The 23,644-nt window shown below is 43.2% G+C and overlaps 1 protein-coding gene across 1 annotated transcript in view; it reads left to right on the forward strand.

The window, feature by feature from the left end:
- Positions 1–20,166, forward strand: part of LOC310771454 (ryanodine receptor 1-like) — a gene marked incomplete at both ends in the record, with an annotated part of 103,636 nt that extends 83,470 nt beyond the window's left edge. The window contains 15 exons of the mRNA XM_083631913.1: positions 2,344–2,426; positions 2,552–2,711; positions 2,863–2,949; positions 3,320–3,589; positions 12,382–12,512; positions 12,656–12,698; positions 16,046–16,179; positions 16,304–16,364; positions 17,019–17,165; positions 17,265–17,399; positions 18,802–18,958; positions 19,273–19,337; positions 19,451–19,551; positions 19,894–19,945; positions 20,071–20,166. Of these exons, the coding sequence (XP_083488039.1) occupies positions 2,344–2,426; positions 2,552–2,711; positions 2,863–2,949; positions 3,320–3,589; positions 12,382–12,512; positions 12,656–12,698; positions 16,046–16,179; positions 16,304–16,364; positions 17,019–17,165; positions 17,265–17,399; positions 18,802–18,958; positions 19,273–19,337; positions 19,451–19,551; positions 19,894–19,945; positions 20,071–20,166 (1,722 nt within the window). The remainder of the gene's footprint in view (positions 1–2,343; positions 2,427–2,551; positions 2,712–2,862; positions 2,950–3,319; positions 3,590–12,381; positions 12,513–12,655; positions 12,699–16,045; positions 16,180–16,303; positions 16,365–17,018; positions 17,166–17,264; positions 17,400–18,801; positions 18,959–19,272; positions 19,338–19,450; positions 19,552–19,893; positions 19,946–20,070) is intronic.
- Between the last annotated feature and the right edge of the window lie 3,478 nt (positions 20,167–23,644).

Genomic DNA, 23,644 nt, shown 5'->3' on the forward strand with positions numbered 1-23,644 from the left:
GGCAACATTAAACCGCCACATTGTTTAATTGAGTTTGGTGTACGGCAAAGAGGGAATGACACATATCATGCTTATCTTGTCTTACATTAGCCTATATATTGTATACTATAAAGGTTTAAAAGCTTGTTCAATTCAGTCAACATAGGAGAAAGGGTGGGGACAAAATAAAAATAAAGCAACAGACTGCAGCCCCTCCCCAAAAAATCAATAGGATACTATATTCAAATGTACGTTGATATATCCTGGTTTTCATTAGTGTGAAATGCCAACATTTTATTCTGGTGATTGGGTTGCTTTATAATGGGGAGATGTACCATCACATGTGATGTTAATGTCACAGGGTTTTTGCTGGGTCTGATGTCCAGAAAGAATTTGTTTTTCCAGATAAATGTGTTGGTCACATTTCAATAACAGTTACAAAGATAGAGTACAAAATTCGCTATTCGCGAGGCCGACCCGGGTTCGAATCCAACCCATGGTCCTTTGCCGCATGTCATCCCCTCTCTCTCCCCACCTTTCCTGTCTGCCTACTTTCCTATAAATAAAGGCAAAAATGCCCCCCAAAAATAATCTTAAAAAGCTATTTGCAAAAATCTCTAGGCCACACGAGATTGAGCTCACTAGGGGTGTCACGGTACACAAAAGCCACGGTTCGGTACATACCTCGGTTTTTGGCTCACAGTTCGGTACGAATTCGGTACAACGGGGAAAAAAGCAACAAGTCCCAAATTAAAAAAAAATCAGTTTGAATTTTTCTGAATTCTGTGTTTTGCTTTTTACACTCCTTTTACTATCAGAAATAGTAAAAAACGAAAAAGGACTAGAAAATTCCTTTATAGTTGCACGTCGCAGCTACGTAATGTTACATTAGCAAGCTTACCTCATTGGCTTGATGTTGACAGAATTTGCAAAACAGCTTATCGCCTGAGTCATAAAAGTCATTAGGCTACTACGTAGTCTCGCTGGCCAGCCTCCTCTCCCTTCCGTCCGAGGAGTCTGGCGCCGCAGGTCTCCATAACTGGGATAAACCCTCCCCTGCTCTACTCTGCTCTCCCATTCGAGCGACTGTTTCGGTGGCAGCCGGATGTCCGCTCCCGGCTTATTACAAACTCTGTCATTGGCTCCGACCATGTCAATCAGAGCGGCTTCCACTCCCTCCTCCCTGTGTGTCGCTGTAAATAGTGCCCTGCCGCCTCAGTGAAAACAACAATGCTAACTAGCTAGCAAGCTAACGGCAGAAACCTACATGCTAGCTCGTTGCTACACGCTGAAAACGGCAAGTTGGATTGTTTGAAACTATTTTCCAAGGACACTGCTGCTAAGCGCCACCCATCGCAATCCCACTATGGAGACCTGCAGCGCCAGACTCCTCGGACGGAAGGGAGAGGAGGCTGGCCAGCGAGACTATTAGGATACTGCTCTGCACTCGCTTTTTTGACGACGGTAAAGGGGGAGCAGCGGCTTGTATATGACCTCCGGTAATGTTTCCTCTCCACAAAATTCCATTCAGTGAATGCGGATTTCTATGGCTCTTGTGTTGTTTTGGTGTGTCTTCTTCTGTGGCGTTTATGGCGTTCAAATAGCGTTTAGGTGCTTTACCACCACCTTCTGGATTAGACGTATTCGTCGCGTCGCTTCACGCACCGAACCGTGACGCCCATACCAGTGGGCAAGCCCACCCCCTTCCCTCTGAGGATGCGAAAGTGAATTGAAAAGCTGTAGTTCCTCGAAAGGCCACTAGGCCTCAGGGGCAGTAGGCATTCCCCCCATGTTAAAATGCCCAACTTTGTAACATGATTTAACATCTTTCCAGTTAGGGGCGAACACGGTTTTGGTCTATATAGCTAATTTCACCTTTTCATAACAACTGTAGGGGGGTACATTTTTATATAACTGGCCCGTTTGGAGTAAAATAGACGATAGAAAAGGGGGTGATTGATCACGGACCAATAGCAGGCGGAGCTGCGGCTCTGGGAAACTCCCATCTCACGTGAGATGCGGAAGGACTCAACCCATTCCCTCACACTCTGCTGACGAAAAATCAAGATGGTGACACCCACCGTTTGAACTCCGCCAGGAAAACGAAATTGAATGGGATAGATACGTCCATATTATTTATGTCTATGGCCCATACCGTTACGTCACGGGACGAATACACGTGACTAACTCACACACATGACTGAAAACATACAGTCAATGCCAAAAACACAATCTCCTGGCGGAGATTAAAAAAAATCTATACGAGAGATGACGGAAGGCTTTTCAAATGACAAGCCATTAATGGCAGCCCAGCAGTGTCTTCAATTTTATGTAGATTCAAGCTTGTTTTGTGTTTGCTTACAGCTGCCAGAAGAAGCTGATGCTAGTCAGAAACCTCCTGAACCTCTTGCGATAGCAGAACCACCTCCAGAGCCTGAGAAGGCTGAGTAAGAGTTGTTGCTTGTTTTTTCATATCCAGATTCATCCCCCCCTCTCAGCACATCTCTTTTGGTGTTGATGGAATACACGAGTAAAACAATACTAACTAGTAACTGTGTTATTTGGTTTTCAGTGTTGAAAATGCAGAGAAAGCAGAGAAAGAACCTCAGACCAAAGAAGAAGAACAACCAGTGAGACCAAAGAAATCTGCAGCCAAGAAAGAAAAGCAACCAAGAAAGGGGGGAGGTTTCCAAATCTGGACTGAGCTGGATGTCCAAAGGAATAAATTTATGGTGACACATTTGCTAGTGTTTGTTTCATAAATGATGCTTCACTGGCATTAGTTTACTCTGACTGTCCACTTACCAATTTACCAATCATGGGTATCAATATGGGTAGATTGGGTACCAATCATCTGAAAAGTCTTTTCTCTTTCTTTTGTAGAACTACCTCTCAAGAAACTTCTACAACCTGCGTTTTCTGGCTCTGTTCATCGCATTTGCCCTGAACTTCATTCTGCTATTCTACAGGGTCAAGAAATGCTTTCATATTTAAATAATGTTGTTGTATATTATGTTGAATGGTTGTGATGCTTTTGTTATACATTTTGTTGTTCCTTGTTTATCCAAACCCATCATTCAGGAGAGTTAGATGTTTAGAGCATTGGAATATACTGAAATTGTGGACTGACTTATTCACAATAGGAATCGTACATGCACACACATCCTGAAATACTCAGGACAGTCTAATTTGCAATATTAATAATTTTAGATGCTTGTATATAAACTGGAAAAAACAAGTCTGTTTAATAGACTGATCTGTTGGGGTGTCTGCGTTTCAGCTAAGTAAGGTTCTACTGTACTGAGTCGTTGTCTTGTCTCCAACAATCTGCTGTGTGCAGGTGTCTGAGAGCCCGCCTGACAGAGAGGAGGCAGAAGGATCTGGAGCGTTTGAGGGAAGCGGGATGTTTGAAGGCTCTGGCTTATTTGAAGGCTCGGGAGAAGAGGCGGAGGGATCTGGAATGGGCGAAGGAGACGAGGATGAGGAAGATGTGCCCGTGTATTTCTTTTTGGAGGAGAGCACTGGCTACATGCAGCCCACCATGTCCTTCCTGTCAGTCCTGCACACAGTCATCTCCTTCATCTGTATCATCGGATACAACTGCCTCAAGGTATGATGAACATACATCACAATTGATTCAATGTACAGGTAATAATGAACCATACCCCATGTTATTACTGTGAAAAGGCTCAAGAAGAAATGCAAGGGTGAGAATTTGAATTGCTCCGAAATGCAGTTTAGAGTATTTGGGGCTGCATTGCTTCATCAATTCTGAAGGTTTCTCTGGTGTACCTTGGATCATCCACATTGCGTGTCCATAACAGAAGTTGTTATCACGCAAAAAGGATTCACAGCAAAACAGAGGAGTTTTAGAAATATTTTTTCTATTACAAGAACACACATGAATTCATCAATTCATCGATCATTAAGTCCAAGACCTCTCACGCAGTTAGGCCCAGTGATTTATCCCTTTCAGATGAATAGTTCATGTCTGTTGATCTGCCTAATATCGGGAAACGTGGGACTGTTCACATGAGCACAATACTAAAAATGTATTCATCGTCCACTACTGAACAAATTGCATCATTATAACACCACTGATGCCAAATACCTCCAAACTGTTCATTCAATCAATCCTCTAGCCTTTACGAGATAAATGAACATAGGAACTATCGCTCCACACAATTTTCTTGCTAGTTTGTTTTTCCTAGTAATATATATAGACAGTTTGGATTCACCAACAATCAAATTCAACAGTTCCAACAGTGCCACTTCATTGCACTTGTTTTCCTGTAACTTGCCTCAAAAATAAAAGCAGTCTCAGACCACACTTCATTAAAGGAAGCAAACAGATACTCCAAAACACTGAAAAGTTCCAAAAGCCTCTTACAGTTTAAAAAACAATGAAAAATTGTTTCTACCAACCCACAGAAAGGACAAGCATTTGACACAGTGTGATACATTTTTGAGACAAAAACATTAACCGCAATAGCTCCGTGTAATATCCTCCACTGTAGGTCACCTGAGCGCTTGTTAAGAGGTCGTTTATTAAAAAAAACTCCACGTTGGCTTCACAGTGTCAGTGACACCAAGGGCTCTATCTTCCCCCTGGCCTTAGGCACTAAACTGGCATTAAACGCAAAAAACGGACTCTGGAAGATACCATCATGTTTTTACGCCTCGAAATGTGCTTTACGCTGAAGAGGCGTGGCGCAGTGCCAGAATAGGCCAGAATGGGCGTTTCGGCCTTAAATACCAGCCTAACGCTATCTTCCCAACTGGCGTTAATTTTGCGGTTAGCGCTTTTCAAAACCAGGCCTTATTCAGTGTGCCACCCTGGGGATGCACCCACGGCCTTATTCAATCACTTTTTCTGCCGCTATCTCTCTCTCCTCTCTCTCACTCCCTCTCTCCCTCTCGTCAATTTCTGCCCCTATAGCGCACTGCAAGCATCAGATCTGAAATGTAGGCTACACCACAGAATGACAGAACCATCACTATTTTGGAAGAAAGGCCACACTAATTTATATGTAGGCACTAGGCAGGCACAATGACCGATGAAAAAAGTTGTTATACCGTGGTTTTGAGCCCCTGTCATTCAGAGGCTGTTGCATCATCCTACCTGTCTGCCGTGCAGAGTGGGAGAAGAAAAAGGCAGCGAGAGAAAACGATGCAATGTCCAAACTTTCACCAATCTAATCTCATCATGACATCCAGGGATAGGCTATATTTTTCTAGCCGATGCGTTTAGAACATTCTTCTCACTTGGACAGACGGGGATGGAAGTTGGCAGAGAGGGAGGGGGGGAGCTCAGAGCACTTTGGCGGCCTTTTCTGACTTACTGGATCGCTCCGTGGAATCGGACCTTGAAAGAGAAGAGTGTGACTCATTTACTGCAGTTCGCCAATGGCCACAGTTGTGAATAATTATATGCTTAAAAGGTGTGGTTAAATGGTTAATTCCGGCTTTAGCGCCGAGGACAAAGGGAATGCGCCTGACCACGCCCACTAATAGCGCTGCACCAGGCCTTAAAGTAGCGTTTAAGGCCAGGGGGAAGATAGAGCCCCAAGTCTCCCCCTCCGAACTGTCTATTTTACCATTCAACTTTTATTTATTTAAAACTTTAACACAACTGTATATCATTTTCCCAGTCACAGCGTGCAAATCCAAAGTTTTCCTCTTTTTAACGTCCAACAATAAACCAGAACAACAATCTAAATTCGGTAACAGTCCCAAATCTGGAAAAGGGTCCCCCTCGTTCGGAAGTTCCTCGCCTTCCCAATACATTTTCAAAAGTTAATTATCCTCTTGCGTTAACTTTTTAATCCACCCGTTTAGAATAGTCCTCACATGACGAGCAGATTTCAGTCCAATCAGTGTGGCTACAGCATCAGTGTTCGTAAAGTCAGGTCCAGCTACATCCACTATACGCCTGAGAGTCGTAGCACCAGCCGACCACAGTACTTGATGGAGGCCTGCTATTCCACGGTCCTGTAAGTCCATTCGGGATCCACCTATAAGAGGCTCCTCTAGCAGCCAATACAGAGAAACTGATGGTTCCAAAACCTTCTTCTCAAAAAGGTACCAGGCTCTAAAAACTCCCTTGTAAAAATCAGGCAACAAAGACAGATCTAAAAACTTACAATCCATAACAAAAACAAAACAGCATCAAGTCCCAATTTGTCCGTTCTTATAATATATATAATATTATTCTCAGAATATTACTTGCAACTTCCTTCCATACTATATTAAAACCAGTCAGATACTTATGTACAAATTGTAAACAAAAAGCAGCCACTCTACTTGCTAGGTGTACCAGGTCTTGCCCCCCCCTCATCCTTTGGTAAAAAAAAAAAGAGCACACTCTGAGAAACCCAATGCATTCTATCCCAAAATAAATTAACTAAGATTGCTTATAGTTTTGAGAGTAACCCAGCAGGTGGCTCCATGCAAGCAAAACGGTGCCACAATGCTGAAGCAACAAGATTATTAATAACTAGGATTCTCCCTCTAAAGGACATTTGAGAGAGCAGCCATTTCCACTTTTTTAACCTTCCCGTCATCTTTTCAACCAATCCCTCCCAATTCTTCTTAACCATCTCCTTGTTGCCAAGATAAACACCTAGATACTTGACACCATCTTTTTTCCACCCCAATCCCCCCGGTAAGACTGGAAGACCACCATACCATTTTCCCAATGCCAGTGCTTCACTTTTCCCCCAGTTCACCTTTGCAGCAGAAAGAAGACCAAAATCAACTACAGTTTTGTTAAGAATGTTAATTTCAGACTGGTTTCTAACCAGGACCATTACATCGTCCGCATAAGCAGACAGGGCTTTATTAAAACCTGGAAACACCAAACCGTCAATACAGGACCTCATCTTATGCAACAAGGGTTCAATAGACAAAGCGTAGAGCATGCCAGACAGAGCGCAGCCCTGCCTGACACCTCTTTGAACCATAAAAGGAGCACTCAGCCCCCCATTAATCAATACATTCTGAATGTCCTGGTACAGAACCATGATCATAGCGATGAGACGCGGGCAGACCAAACCTCTCAAGGACCTTCCACAGGTAGGGGTGCTCAACCCGGTCAAATGCTTTTTCTTGGCCTAACGAAATGAGACCAAAGTCTAATTAGTCTCGCTGGCCAGCCAGCGAGACTAATGCCTAATTCAAGATTCAAGATTCAAGATTTTTATTGTCACTCCGTAGTACAAGTATCACGTGTGAAATTCTTGTGCTGTAGACTCCGTTACAACATGCAAAAAATAAAAATAAATAAATAGAAACAAGAGGCAACAAGCAATAAAGCAGTAGACCCACCACAGACAGTGGCGTATTCACTGCACATATGTGCAAATGGCATGAACATACTTTAAACATAATTAAACATAATAACATTCTGTTAGGTGCAAGTAGCATATACCTAATTAAACATACTGTTGAACATTAGTCATACATGATGGTAGCAGCTGCAGTGCGGTACAGTACAGCTACTACACTATTTGTATATGTTAAGGAGTCTCGTAGCCTGCGAGAAGAAACTGTCCCTCAAGCGATTTGTGCGTGCTCTTGGGACCCTGTATCTCCTCCCTGAGGGTAGCAGGGAGGACAGACTGTTGTGGGGATGGTTTGTGTCTTTGATGATCTTCAGGGACCTCCTGAGGCACCGCTGGTTGTACAGATCTTGCAGTTCTGGCAGCTCACATCCTGTTACGTGCTGGGCCGCGCACCTCACCCTTCTTAGCGCCCTGCGGTCCATGGTGGTGCAGTTCCCGTACCAGGTGGTGAAGCAACCAGTCAGCAGGCTTTCAATGGTGCCTCTGTAGAAGTCCCTGAGGATTTTTGGCCTTAGCCCGAATTTCTTCAGGCGCCTGAGTCCGTGTAGTCGCTGTTGGGCCTTTTTGACAACAGTGGCGGTGTGGTTGGCCCATGTCAGGTCCTGGTCCACCACTGTGCCATTGATGGTGATTGGGGGGTGTGCGCCCCCCCCCCCCCCCCTTCTGTAGTCTACAATGATCTCCTTTGTCTTGGAGACGTTCAGAGAGAGGTGGTTGTCCTGGCACCATTGTTCCAGGGCCTCCACCTCCTTTCTGTAGGCCGTCTCGTCGCTCCTGGAGATCAGCCCCACGACCGCTGTGTCGTCTGCAAACTTCACGATGGTGTTCGAAGTTTGAGTCGCCACACAGTCGTGGGTGTAGAGGTCATACCAGAAGGGGCTGGAGACGCACCCCTGTGGCACTCCTATGCTGATGGTCAGTGGGGAGGAGGTGAGGTTGCCCACTCTCACCACCTGGCGGCGGTCTGTTAGAATAATGAACCAGAGATGTCCAAAACATCTCTAATAAAAGACACATTGTCTATGATGGACCTACCAGGCACACAGTAAGTCTGATCCAAATGAATGACATCTTCTATCACATGCTTCAACCGATTCACCAGGGTCTTAGACAGGATTTTATAATCCGAACAGAGGAGGGAGACTGGACACCAGTTTTTAATGTCTTGAAGGTCTCCCTTCTTCGGCAACAGAGTTATGACAGCTCTCCTGCAGCTCAGAGGTAAAGACAGATTCTTAAAGCTTTCATTGAAAACGTCCATAAGATCCTGACCAAGTTCAATCCAGAATGTCTTATAGAACTCAATAGGAAGACCGGCAATGCCCGGGGCCTTCCCGCCATCCATCCCCTGCAGGGCTGCATACAACTCCTCCTCAACCAAAGGTTCATCCAGTTCAGGATAGTCTTCACTGGAGAATTCAGGCAAGCCCTCGCAGAAACTTTTAAACAACTGTTCCTTCTCCACATACGCCAGAATAGAACTGCACCCCCCGTCTACGGATCTCATGAAGTTCTGCAAGTTCATCTCCATCAGCTGACCGTAATGTATGCATGTATCTGCTCTGTCCATTCTTCTTCTCCAATCCAAAGAAAAACTTAGAGGGACCATCCGTCTGGTTGATGTTTTGGAAACGTGATCGGACTAGCGCTCCCTGTGCTTTAATGCCAAGTAGGTCTGCTAGCAAAGCTTTTTTGGATTTGAGGGTCTCAGCAGACCCGGCAGGCTTCTCCGGACAAACTCTGATCACATGTCCCTCTTTACCACAGCCAAAACGTCCAACAGCCAACATCTGACGTAGCAAAGAGAACATAATCAATCCCATCAATTTCCAGATGAAAAGACATGGTTAAATCAGCGTTGCTGTTATTCAGGATCATGAACAGCTGTCTCCTGTGAGACACTACAGGCTGAAGTGAAGGAGACTTACACCCATACAACACTTTCTTAACTCATTGAGTGCCAGCCACTTTTGGAGAACGGACGCTCCCAGTGCCAGAGTTTCAGAGCTTTTTTCAGTGATTTCTCGAGGCCCACAGAATATTGTGTGATATTACTATGTAAACACTGAACATGCAAAAAGAACGATGAGACTCTTTTCTATCATCAGCAAAAACAGGTTTATTGATATAATTTTCCGTTCTTTAGTTATCAGCCGGAGAAGATAGCTTGATTTAACCAAAAAGAGCCGTTTTTTTCTAGAAGCTGAGATAATGACCCTTTTGTGAAATTAAACATTTCAAACACATCACTGACTCTGAAGCTAATTTTCTGATGTAGTCACACCTCAAAAATAATTTCCTTCAATAAAACAGTGAAGGCCAGGGAATTTTGTTTGGCAGAATAATATTTTTAGCTGCAACCAGCAGCGCTGGCCCCTGCGTGCGCTGCTGGTTGCAGCTTCTTGCTGGTCTTGATTTGCTGCTGGTGGGCATCGGATATTCTGGCTTGCGTTTGCCAATCCTGTCCTGCTGTCTGGGTCTGTCTGGGTGTTGTGTGCTGCTCTACGTGCCCCCCCCCCTCCCACCCCTCAACTGCACACTCCTCCTCCGTATGGGAGTGTCTCTGGTGGCTCTCTGCTGAGTTTGCTGTGCACAGTGAAGGGTGCGCGACATCCAGCTTTTTTACAGCGTTCCGCGTGTGTTTGTCACCGGCTCCTATGCTTCCAGTTGAGAATAATAACAACTCCACGGCTGATCATGCGGATGGGCTGTCGCAGCGGACATGGAGGAGCTCAATTGTGGGAGCAGATTGGCTGCTGCAGGCACATCTAACGTTAAAACGCTTCATGCATATCGATGCATACGGATGCGATGCGATTTCCGTTTCCCCAACGACTTATTCTCTGTTTTTCTCTGCCTTTCTGTTAACCTGGAGAGCACTGTCGCCACCTAAGGGTTCTGTAAAATAGGTTATAGACCTCCAATAGCTACAATAGTTGTACAGGAGATGCGGAAGGCTTTGATCGACGTCCCACCGTCAAAAAACGCATTGGACGTCGAAAGACGTCCTTGGCACTCTACGTCACTATTTAATTGGACGTCGAAAGACGTCCATGGCACTCAGTGAGTGGGGGATACTATTTTTCCGTGTCTGGAAAGTTCCATTTCCAAGACATCATCGCTAATAAACGGAGGAACATTAGACACAACCACTCTTCTAGACAGCGATGCCAAAGGCAGCACCGACACAAACGTGTCATTCATTACAATGCCGTTTGCAATAACAGCGTTGCCACCTCATCCACAAAAATCACCACCGCTCCTTTCATTCTGGCCGCAGATTTAATACTGTCAGCCCCGACAACCTCCGCTACCGCTAAACCACACTCTTCAACTGAACAGGGGAAAGCCGGACAAATCTTAAGGCCATGTTTCCTTGTCAACATGGTGAAATCCATAACGCAGAGCAGCAACACGCTGCCCGGACACAGTTCTAGAAAAACTCACTCGCTCGGAGACTCATTTTATATGGCTGAATCTTTCAGGAAGTGTAAAGAGTCTACGGGTAACCTGACAGAGGCGGATTTTTGAATTAGGTAATTTGGGCTGACTTACTGTAAATGGGCAAAAATGGCTGATTAGTGGCCAAAATGCCTCAACACAGGTTCAGCACCATGGAGAGCTCCAGAGTGGAGCAGCACACAGGTGAGCGCAGTTTGAATCAACCAGTGTACTCTGGAGCAGCACACAGTTGAGCTGAGTTGTAATAAGCCACTGAAGTGGACTATGAAACTCCTCTGGGGAGAGAGGAGAAAACTTAAATGGCAGACAAAAATGGCAGACATGGCAAAATGTTGGTGAAGTAAATAATGCACTTACTGTAGGCCAGGGGTTTTCAAAGTGTGAGACTGTGGGCCTCTCCCCAGACAAAGCTGGGAAAAAGGCACCTCCTAACTCAATTCCTGGATGCCTATGGGATCATGATTATGTTATTTGATCCCATAGACACTCAACAATTGAGCCAAGATAGCCTGATATTACTGTTTGGCATACTTCAGACTACACCAAATACATTCTTCTTCTTTTTTCGTGTATCATCAGATGGCCAACTCAGTGTCATGCAGCCACGCCCTCGTCTCCGGTCCTAAGTCGAAAAGGCCAGCTTCTGAGGGTGGGCTGTATAGGGGGCAGCCGGTGATTATGTGCTTGGCAGTCTGTTCAGGCTCGCCACACTCGCATGCCGCACTGTCCGATAGGCCCCACTTCTTCAGGGATGACTTGAAGCGTCCGACGCCAGAGTGCAGACGGTTCAGTAAGGTCCATAGATGGCATGGCATGTCTTCTCCTTTTACACCGCCTCCTGGGTCCTGGATGTATTGTTGAATGCGGGAGCGCCCAGCCGTCTCCCACATCTGTTCCCAGGATGCTGCCAGCCAGGCGTCTCTGGACAAGTCCTCAGGGATAGAATGTAGCATCTCTTGTGCTGCCTTGTTGTAGGGATGGCGAGACTTGAGCCTGCATGGTGGTGCCGGTGTTGTTGTGGCTTTGTGCAGGATGTGCCAGTCGTGCTTCTGGGCTTTTCTTGCCAGGGCGAGGGTAGCCGCATCCCTGGCTGGGGCGATTCCAGCTAGGACTGGCAGGTAGGACACAGGGGTGGGTTTCAGACAACCAGTAACTATGTGGAGGGCGCTGTTGATGACAGTGTCTACCTTGTTCACATATGGACTTCTGCTCCAGGCTGGGGCGCAGTATTCTGCTACGGGTAGGACCAGGGCTTGCGTGGATATGCGTAGGGTATCGTACTAAATACGTAAAAAAGGTTCTTCCAAAGGCATTTTTTTGTTTCTGACTCTGGGAAAGTGGGAAAAACCGTAAATTTCCACAAAACTACTGTATCTTTGAGCTATCTCTTTAACTAATTCACACACATTTAGGCTATTCTACTGTATGTGATCTCCTTTTGATAACTAATGTAATACTGAGCCTCCCCTGAAACTGCTTGGAGCCCCCCTTGAAAATGCCTGCTGTAGGCTATATGTAAAATAAATCATGTTCTGACATTCACATCTCATAAACATCATACGGCAATTGTACAGTACTTGTTATTGTTTCTTCTCAGATCCCACTGGTGATCTTTAAGAGGGAGAAGGAACTTGCCAGAAAGCTGGAGTTTGATGGCCTCTACATCACTGAGCAGCCCGAGGACGATGACATCAAAGGGCAGTGGGACCGTCTGGTCCTGAACACACCGTACGTGGAAAAATAAATATTTGTCCCCCATAAGATGCAAAACATAATTAAACATTTATCAGCACAGAAAAGAACCATTCAGAAACACTGATTTCCATCTTTAGTAAATGAAGTCCCATTCTCATGTGTATTTTTTTGTACAGCTCTTTCCCCAACAACTATTGGGACAAATTTGTCAAGCGAAAGGTGAGCTGTTTGCTTTAGTCGGTAACACTTTACAATAACGTACACAAATACTATAGTAGTTACTAGTAAACTAACCATTAACTAATAGCCAGTTAATGAGTAGCTAATGAAAAATTTGGCATTAGTCAATCACTAGTTAATCATAGTTAATGAGTAGGTAGTCATTAGTTAATGATTAGTATCTAATTTCCTGAGTAGAGTAGTTAATCATTACCTAATGATTACTAAATGTCAGCTCGTGAATAGAGTAGTTAATCATTACTTAATGATTCCAAAATGTCAGTGCGTGAATGTATTAGTTAATCATTAGTTAATCATTAGTCATGGTCACATTGTGAGTATAGTAGTTAATCATTAGTTCCTGATTAGTTGTTAGTTTCTTAGTAGAGTAATTACTCATTAGTTAATAGTTAGTCAATGGTCAGTTTGGGAGTATATAGTTAATTGTTAGTTATTCATTACTTAAGTACTTAATTATTACCTGTCCATTAGTTACTCTTTTGTGTACCCTATTGTAAAGTGGTGCATCATACTCAGTAGTTTATGAATACTGAATCATTACTTAATTATTATCTGTCTATTAGTTAGTCTTTTTGTGTACCCTATTGTAAAGTGGTACATCATACTCAGTAGTTTATGAATACTGAATCATTACTTAATTATTACCTGTCCATTAGTTACTCTTTTTGTGTACCCTATTGTAAAGTGGTGCATCATACTCTGTAGTTTATGAGTACTGAATCATTACCTGTCCATTTGTTACTCTTTTTGCACCCTAATATAAAGTGAAAGATATCCTTATCAAATAAACACTCCCTCCAGGTGAGATTCGAACCCTGAACCCCAAGATTGTTAAATTCTAAGTCTGGTTCTCTACTATCTGAGCTAACCAGCCTGTTGCTTGTTAGAGCCATACTATCGAATGTAGAGCCAGAGCCCAAGTATTATAGTTTAAAGGTATATTCCACCCAAATACTACTTTCTGTCCAAGTACTTACAAGTACTTAGACATAAGTAGTATTTGGCTGAAACATACCTAAGTACTTGGACATGAAGTAGTATTTGGATGGAATATACCTTTAAAACTATAAGTATTTGGAGAGAAGGTAGTATTTGGGTGGAATATCTTAAAAACTATAAGTACTTGAACAGAAAGTAGTATGTGGATAGGACATAATACTTAATCTCTGACTCTACAGACCTATAGTATGGCTCTAGCAAGTAATAGGCTGGTTAGCTCAGATGGTAGAGAACCAGACTTACACTTTAACAATCTTGGGGTTCAGGGTTCGAATCTCACCTGGAGGGAGTGTTTATTTGATAAGGATATCTTTCACTTTATATTAGGGTGCGAAAAGAGTAACAAATGGACAGGTAATGATTCAGTACTCATAGGCCCCTATCGTTGCATCGGCGCAGTTTCTAGGCCGAGCGGCAGGCGCAGATCAAAGCAGTGGGCGTGGAAAGGCGCACTTGATATCGTTGTGCTGGCGCTAGATGCAGCCCAAAGCATTACAACCACGCCTTTTAGGCGTAAAATTATGCACCGTCATGCTCATTGGATAAGTGCAATAAACGAATCGCACGCTTGCCTTTTTAGCTCCAATTCCAGTGATCCCGCAAAACCAGACGAAAGCCAAACGCTCTGCCCCCCCCCCCCCCCCCCCCCTCCCTTCATCCAGCCTGTCTGTCTGCATTATAGGCTATTATTCCATATTATTATGCTTCTCAAACCAATCTAACTGCAGTTTCAATACTGCAAGCATGTAAATACGCTACACTATAGCAAGATCAAAGTGAAAATAATGTTCTATGCATCAGCTAGAAAAATATAGCCTATTAGATTGGTGAAAGTTTGTCCAGAAAGATATCATTTTCTCTCGCCTGCTGCAGGAAGGATGATGCACATAAATATACCCTACATTATGTCAAGTCATTGCATAAATGTGTTTTTATTGTAAAACTAAATGTGAAATAGGGCCAAGTTATTGGACGGACATCACAGTATAGCAGATGCCATTAGAAGCGCGTTCCGAAGCGCGTTCCGCTGTTACTTCTCTAAATCACGTTAACTCGACAAGGGGTATATATATGCCCAGGAGGACATATATGTTTCACATAGGGTGGTGTTTTCATTTCGAGGTTTTATTTGGTCCAATATTGAAATGTTGACAATGGCAGGCTGTGTTACCATTACACATTAATTTAGAACTACCTTTTATATCTATTTTGGCTCATTTGGTGGCTATTTAGTAGCGAAATGAAGAAACACAATGCATGCTGGGAACTCAGAGAGAGAGAGAGAGAAGGGTGACAGAGAAGAAGCAGTGAAGGCAAAGAATAGGCCTGCTTTTGAAAAGCGCAAAGCGCTAAATGTAGGCCAGCTCCCAAGATATGACTAGGCTGGTATTTAGCGCCGACACGCCCACTTTGGGACTGCGCCACGCCCATTCGGCCTAAAGCGCATTTGGCAGCCTAAAGCCTATTGCTATCTTGCCGAAACAGGCGCAAGGCACGTTTTTTTGCGGTTAAGGCCCGTAATAGCGCCGATGGCCTGTGGGAGAATAGAGCCCATAAACTACAGAGTATGATGCACCACTTTACAATAGGGTACATGAAAAGAGTAACTAATGGACAGGTAATAATTAAGTACTGATTCAGTATTCATAAACTACTGAGTATGATGCACCACTTTACAATAGGGTACACAAAAAGACTAACTAATAGACAGATAATAATTAAGTAATGATTCAGTATTCATAAACCACTGAGTATGATGCACCACTTTACAATAGGGTACACAAAAAGAGTAACTAATGGACAGGTAATAATTAAGTAATTAAGTAATGAATAACTAACAATTAACTATATACTCCCAAACTGACCATTGACTAACCATTAACTAATGAGTAATTACTCTACTAAGGAACTAACAACTAATCATGAACTAATGATTAACTACTATACTCACAATGTGACCTTGACTAATGATTAACTAATGATTAACTAATACATTCACGCACTGACATTTTGGAATCATTAAGTAATGATTAACTACTCTATTCACGAGCTGACATTTAGTAATCATTAGGTAATGATTAACTACTCTACTCAGGAAATTAGATACTAATCATTAACTAATGACTACCTACTCATTAACTATGATTATCTAGTGATTGACTAATGCTAAATTTTTCATTAGCTACTCATTAACTGGCTATTAGTTAATGGTTAGTTTACTAGTAACTACTATAGTATTTGTGTACGTTATTGTAAAGTGTTACCCTTTAGTCACATGGGTTTAAAATGGGTTGGACCTTATTTTAATATGTAATGTCTGTGTCCAGGTTCTGGATAAGTATGGTGACATTTATGGCAGAGAGAGAATTGCAGAGCTCCTGGGAGTGGATTTAGCCTCCCTGGATGTGAGTCAGCAACATGAGAAGAAACAGGAGGAGCCAGACAACTCCATGTTCACATGGTACAGCACTGATTTCACCATCAAAGACATTCACACCATGCTTCTCCTCATAATAATACAAGAAATCATATAAAATGGGCAAAATATTATTTGCTGAATATGAACCAATGTTGTATCTTTTCAGGGCTACTTCCATTGACATAAAGTACCAGATCTGGAAATTTGGAGTTGTGTTCACAGACGGTGTAAGCAAAAACAATATCAACTTTGATATATTGCATATATATATATATATATATATATATATATATATATATAGAGAGAGATACTGTATATATATATATATATATGTATATACAGTATATGTGTGTGTGTGTGTGTGTGTGTGTGTGTGTGTGTGTGTGAGTGTAAAAATTATATTATATAATGCTGCGTATGTGAGCCCACGTAGCGGGCGAGCTGCGTATGTGAGCCCACGTAGCGGGCGAGCTGCGTATGTGAGCCCACGTAGCGGGCGAACTGCATCTGCGAGCCCCCTCAAGAGGAAACCAAAGAGGTAGAAATGAATCATGAGGAGGAGGAGGGAAAAGAGGAAGAGGACGAGGCACGGTAGGCTAGAAAGGAACGCACTCTGTGTTAACAACAACAACAACATAATAATAATTTACAGTTTGATGCACTGAACATTTTCAGAATTGGAGCCATTGAAAGAAATGGTACAGTACCAATTGGCCACAACAGCTAATTTTATTTTTCCATTAATATAGCCCCCCACCACCACCACCACCACCACCAACATGTGCACAATTCAATGGGACCTGATGCTGTATGGTGTAAATGTGGATGTCTTGTTTACAAATTCATCTCTGAAATGATTTTTCCCCTTAATCTTTTTGTAGACTTTCCTTTACCTCTGTTGGTACTTGATAATGTCGTTGCTCGGCCACTACAACAACTTCTTCTTCGCCTGTCACCTGCTGGATATCGCCATGGGTGTCAAGACTCTGCGCACTATCCTGTCCTCGGTCACGCACAATGGAAAACAGGCATGAGTAGAAACAACTGAAAAATCTTGATGTTGCATTGTGGCATTTCTGTTGCCACTGCCTGAATTTACTCACTCTGATTCTCCTTGTTTTTGCCAGCTGATGATGACAGTGGGCCTGCTGGCTGTGGTTGTGTACCTCTATACAGTAGTCGCCTTCAACTTCTTCCGCAAGTTTTATAACAAGAGTGAGGACGAAGACGAACCAGATATGAAATGTGATGACATGATGACTGTGAGTCACTGTTCATGTAACAAATGTGGGGCCTTATCTTCGCAAAAGCGGTAATTTAGCATTTGCACTCGTTTAACGCCGTGCGCAATGCAAATTGGGGGCGGGCACAAGCGCATGCCTGTTATAATTGTACTGGGCATAGGCGTGCCACATGCCAAAGCAGGCGATTCAGCGCTAAAATGTGGGGATAGATGGCATTATCCTATCGTCACCAGCGCGCAATTACTTTGCGCTAAGAGCTTTGAAAAGAACCTCTTAGCTGCACTCTAGGCGCTAAAATACTCGCTGCACTTGATTGCGCACCATAATCTCCGCGCAGCACGGAAACGTCATTACGCACGGACGTGCCACCCCAGGACATCAAATTCTGCTGCTAAAATTGGGTAACCAGCAGATTATTCGGTGAGGCAATCAACTATAATTCACTGAGAAACTTTTATCACGTCGCAAGGAGGGGTTATGGTAAATTAATTGAGAAAACTTGTACCAATAGGCTATTCACCTTCACCTGCTATAACCCGGGGGGTCATTGGCATCACAGCCGATCTGTCACAAGCTCTCTCCATCTCTCTCTGTCCTCGGTGGCAGCTCAGTGTTTCACCGAGTTTTATTTGAGTCCACTGTAAATCCTCCAATCTTTTCTTTTGTCTCCGCCGTTTACCCGCTGCAAACATTCTATTGTCCCACCCCAGCCAACAAAATAACCCGAATTGCATCAAAACACAGATGTTTTAACAGGTATGATGTGATGGTGTCGTTATGAGATTATGAGAGTCAATAGGCCTACAACTATCCAAATTACACGGGGAGAATTACAGCATGCCTCACGCAAACTGTATTACAGACGGAAATCTGGTTTGATTGATGCAACGCCCAGGCATTGCCAGGCAACACCTGTGAATAATTCTGGTGGTTAACACCGCCCAAATCCCGTTTCCGCCGTGCATAAATGATTTGGCACGCCTCTAATCTGTGCTTGTGCCGGTTGTTGTGATAAGTTATGCTCCCCCGCCAGTATTGCATCCTCACGATATTTTGGGGCTGTTTTAACTTAAAAACAGGGAGGTCACGTCTACCCAAACAATTATATCATTTTTAAACAGTTATGTTTCTGTATAAATCATTACAATTATGCTCCCATGAGGTGGGGATGCGTTTAGCTGCTGCCGGGCAGGGGTGAAAAACTCTGCATAACACCTGGACAAGTGCGCAAGGCGGACTGTTATCTTGCCTGCCTTAAGGCACGCGCAAACAGGTGCGCAAGCGCAAATAGGGGATATCAAGTACCAAGATAGGGCCCCGTGAAGTTTAACACACACACACACACCCACACCCACACTGTATATCTCTACACCATATACAAATTTACACTATTTCTCCTCCCTCTTTCCTCCCTCTCTAGTGTTACCTGTTCCACATGTATGTGGGCGTGCGTGCCGGTGGTGGCATAGGCGACGAGATCGAGGATCCTGCTGGAGATGAATATGAGCTGTACCGAGTGGTCTTTGATATCACCTTCTTCTTCTTCGTCATTGTCATCCTGCTGGCCATTATTCAGGGTGAGTCAACTGGGCACATATGATATGTATAGTGCAATGTCACTGGGCACTAATGATAACTGACGTTAAGAATAGAGTGTGGTTTTTAAGCTATTCAAGGGAAAGAGATACTGTACACCGTATGGGCAGAGTTTCCTCACTTATGTGGATCTTGATCACTTCACTAGCCACCTGTAGAATAATTTAGAAAACCTATTTGGAGGCTCCAGGTCTTCATGAATTGTGATTTGTTTGTCCCCTACCTGAGATCACTTTGCCTTAGCTCCCAGGGTCACTAAATTTTCAGGAACCTCTAATGATATTGCTGTATACAGGTCTGATTATTGATGCCTTTGGAGAGCTCAGAGACCAACAAGAGCAGGTCAAGGAAGACATGGAGGTATGAATTGCTATTTCTTTATCCTTATTTTGTCTATAATTCTAAGTGCAAGATTTATATGAATATGCATAACAGGGCTTCATGCTCTGACTCTATTCATTGATTTTGTGCAGACGAAATGCTTCATATGTGGCATTGGAAGTGACTACTTTGATACGACACCGCACGGCTTCGAGACCCACACCTTTGATGAGCACAACCTGGCCAATTACATGTCAGTTTACTCTCTGTTATAACAACCTGGCCAATTACATGTCAGTTTACTCTCTGTTATAGCTGTTCTATAGTTCTAAGACAAGTGTCTGTCAACAGTGTCAAGACAAAAATGTATGATGTAAAAAGACATACGTATTTTTATCTTAAGACACTGTCGACCGACACTTGTCTTACACACATAAAACAGCCTTTAGAGTGTGTGTGTGTGCGTGTGCGTGTGCGTGTGTGTGTGTGTGTGTGTGTGCGTGTGTGCGCGCGCGCATGTGTGTGTGTGTGTGTGTGTGTGTATGTGTGTGTGTGATTACGAATGAGCCAACATTAACCTGTGTGTATTTTTCAGGTTCTTCTTAATGTACCTCATCAACAAAGATGAGACGGAGCACACTGGTCAGGTCAGTGTGGTTTGCAGTACATTTATTGTTGTATTCAGATTATTATTAGGATTCTCACAGGCTGACAACACAACACGGTGTCAGCTACTTTCACTTTACTGTCTGTCAACCTTCCCCTGTTTCAGGAGTCGTACGTGTGGAAGATGTACCAGGAGCGATGCTGGGACTTCTTCCCTGCTGGAGACTGTTTCAGAAAGCAATATGAGGATCAACTTTCCTAGCCAAAAAATACCTTACCAAACACCTTAGACTACATACTGTAGGGAGGGAAAGTGACAACTAGTGACTTGCTTTTGTTTCTTGAAAAATTGTTGATTTTGCTATTGAGAAACATTAAATAATTTCTCAAGAATAATTAATTCAATGAACATTACCTGAAACTTGAGCCTTTCCCGGTGAATTTAGAACAGAAGCACCAGCGACATGATGGCTTTGCCTCCACATAGCTTTAATTTGCTGTCTGTTCTGTTGGAGGATAAAACCAATGTTTATGTGAGAATGTGAGAATATAATTGCCTAACACAGCTTACATCAACTATAACATACCACAATGTAGTAGCTAGTGATGTATAATTATAACACTTAGCCTTTCTTGCTAACTTATACATTTTTTGTGGATTCATTATATGTATTAAATTCCTTTTGAGCGCTATAATTATGACATTGCTGTGAATCCTCCATATTTATGCCACAAAATGAACAGGAGTGTGACTGTGGTCTTTCACCAACCGTTTTCTTTCTAGCCTGTTTAGTTTTCTGCTAGCAATGGGGCTTACAGTATTTAATTTTTATTTACCGTAAATTCCGGACTATAAGACGCACCGGTCTATAAGCCGCGGGACCAAAATTGACTATTTTTTTCTTCTATAAGCCGCACCGGTCTATAAGCCGCGGGTGTTTTGATGTTTAATTACCATATGAAAGGGTTCGTGCACAGAGAGGAATGTCAGGAAAGCGATGGCTGTTTGGGGAAGCTCCCATTTATTAACATTTCAACAAAACAAAACAAAAGTCAGGTCACTAATCCCCAGACAAAATCACACAACAATAGGCTATATGTGCAGCAAACCTGTAACCAGAGAAGTCAAGTCACTAATCCTCGTCTTCCTCTTCTTCCTGCGTACTGAAACCACCAAAGTCCTCATCTTCAGTGTCGGAAACGAACAGGTTCAGGGTGGCTTCGTCAACCACTCTCCTCTCTCCTTCATTGTCACTCAAAACCAACGAACTCCTCTTCATCACTGTCGGCATCGAACAGCCTCTGAAGCCTCTGACGGCCCTCAGCGCCAGCTGTGGCGGCGTCATCCTCTTCATCCCGCAGCAGTCCAGCGTTTTGGAACCCGTTGGTGATTGTGGATGTTTTCACACTCCTATAATATTCCGTGCTGAGACAGTTCCTCCTGCTGCACCGTCCAACGCCTCACCATTGACTCATCGATGCCCAGGTTACGCGCGGCTGCTCTGTTTCCCTCTTTTAATGCGAGATTGACTGCTTTCAACTTGAAAGCTGCGTCGTGTGAATTTCTGCGTACCTTCCCCATGGTAAGTGAGAGTGTTGCTTCTACTGCTCGTTCTCATGCTGTCGAGAACGAGCAAAGCTTTTTTTTGGTGAAAGAATCCTCCAGGGCGCTTCTTGTTAACAGTCCGAGTGAGTGGCAGGTCGAACGTCAAAGGCACTTCATCCATATTTATGATCTGCTCCGGTTCGATGGAATATTCCTTGATCTTCCTTTGTGTGAATTCGCCGAAGTTTGTGATTTTCTCCTGGTAGTTGGGGGAGGGAGTTGATGGCCGAGTGGCCGTTTGCTTACCGTAATTACCATATGTAAATGGTCACGCACAGAGGGGATTGTCGGGAAAGAGATGGCTGTTTGAGGAAGCTCCCATTTACCGTATTACCGTAACATTTCAACAAAACAACATAACACAACACCACCGTTGTTTATTTTTACAGTGCACAGTGTCCGCGGTGTGGTGAAAAGAGGGCAAGAGAGGAAATTAAAACAGAAGTGGATTTATAGTTAGAAAGAGTGCTAAAAAAGAGAGATTTTATTTGTATTTTTTTTTTTTTTTCTGAAAAAATCCATAGATAAGACGCACCGTTATATAAGCCGCAGGGGCCAAAAAACGGGAAAAAAGCCGCGGCTTATAGTCCGGAATTTACGGTAATGTTCTCTAAAGTCTGTGATCACCGTAACAAATATGCTGTATATTCTGTGTGAGAATAAACTTTATAGTAATGATTTGATCAGATCATCAGTGATGGCATCATATCTATCATGTAGGGGTTGGATCATTTTGTGCGCTGTCCTGTATCCCCCCCTTCCAATGGTCAAAGCATAGGGGCACTGAAGCTCCCAGCATTTTACAAAACTAAGCATCTCATGCGCTACGCGCATTCGATTCCTAGGCTTGCTAGCTCAGCCGCTACGCAGCCTTACCTGCCCTGCAGCTCACCGAGCTGGCCCTGCAGCTCGCATACGCAGCTCGGCCACAGTGCAGCCTCGCCCGCATAGACTGATGACATCATCACTGAACTTATTAGCCTCAGCCAGGAAGGATGACATCACTGATGACATCATCACTGACATCACTGATGACATCACATCATTAGGTAATCAGGGCAATCACCTAATTAAAAAAAATCCGGCTCCGTCATTTCAACCGCACAGGTGCTCTTTACTAGGGATGGGCATTTCTAGCAAAAACACTATTCGAAATTCGCTGGCCAAATTCGAATTTAATTCGAAATTCGAAAATAAAATAAAAATGTAATTTTTTTTTTTTTTTGTGAGTGAAATGTTGCATTGTCTCCCCTGATTCTAAGTCTACGGCTTTATTAATTAATGTAAAAAGCTTCTGCTGTGGATTTTTAGCTCAAACAAGCATTGCACTACTGAAGTAAAGAACATGTTACATGACATTGACATTTTCGAAAATAAAAAACAGTTTTGACAATCATGAGTGGTTCATTCAAGAACACTCAAGTCATAGAATTAACCATTTATTGCATAAATGAATATAATGCATACAATTATGTTTGGCGTTGAAGGCTCCGCTCTTAGAATTAATTTAATATTTAATTTAATATTTAATTAATTTAATTCTCCCTGAACTCGGCTCAGCAGCATGCTACGCCGAGCAGGGAGCGCAAGCAGAATCCCCCATGGGAATAAAATATTCCAGATACATTTAAACCATAGAAATTAAAAGAGGGAGCCTAAAAGCAAGACATGGAAACATGTTCATTTTTTGAGCCATGCAGACTCCAGAGCTACAATACATGATAGCATTTGCATTTGATCTAAAAGGTGGAGGTTGGGGTGGAGGTGGCAAAGCGTTTGCCAGCAGCCGCACGATCCAGCAAGGATCCAGCAAGGTGGGGAACAGATCAGTGAGTGAGAGGCTGCCCTATTTAAACGGACCGCCTTGTTGTGAGAATGACTGTGATTGGAGAATTGGTTAAACGGTGAACCAAACAGAGGCTATCAGCTGGTACAGCTGGGGCGTCGACTATGACATCATGTCTTGAATGAACTAACGCAGGCTTCATTTCATTCAAGAACACTCAAGTCATAGAATTAACCATTTATTGCATAAATGAATATAATGCATCCAATTATGTTTGGCGTTGAAGGCTCCGCTCTTAGAATTAATTTAATATTTAATTTAATATTTAATTAATTTAATTCTCCCTGA

This window comes from Poromitra crassiceps (genome assembly GCF_964638095.1).
Source record: "Poromitra crassiceps genome assembly, chromosome: 1".
NCBI classification, from domain to species: Eukaryota; Metazoa; Chordata; class Actinopteri; order Beryciformes; family Melamphaidae; genus Poromitra; species Poromitra crassiceps.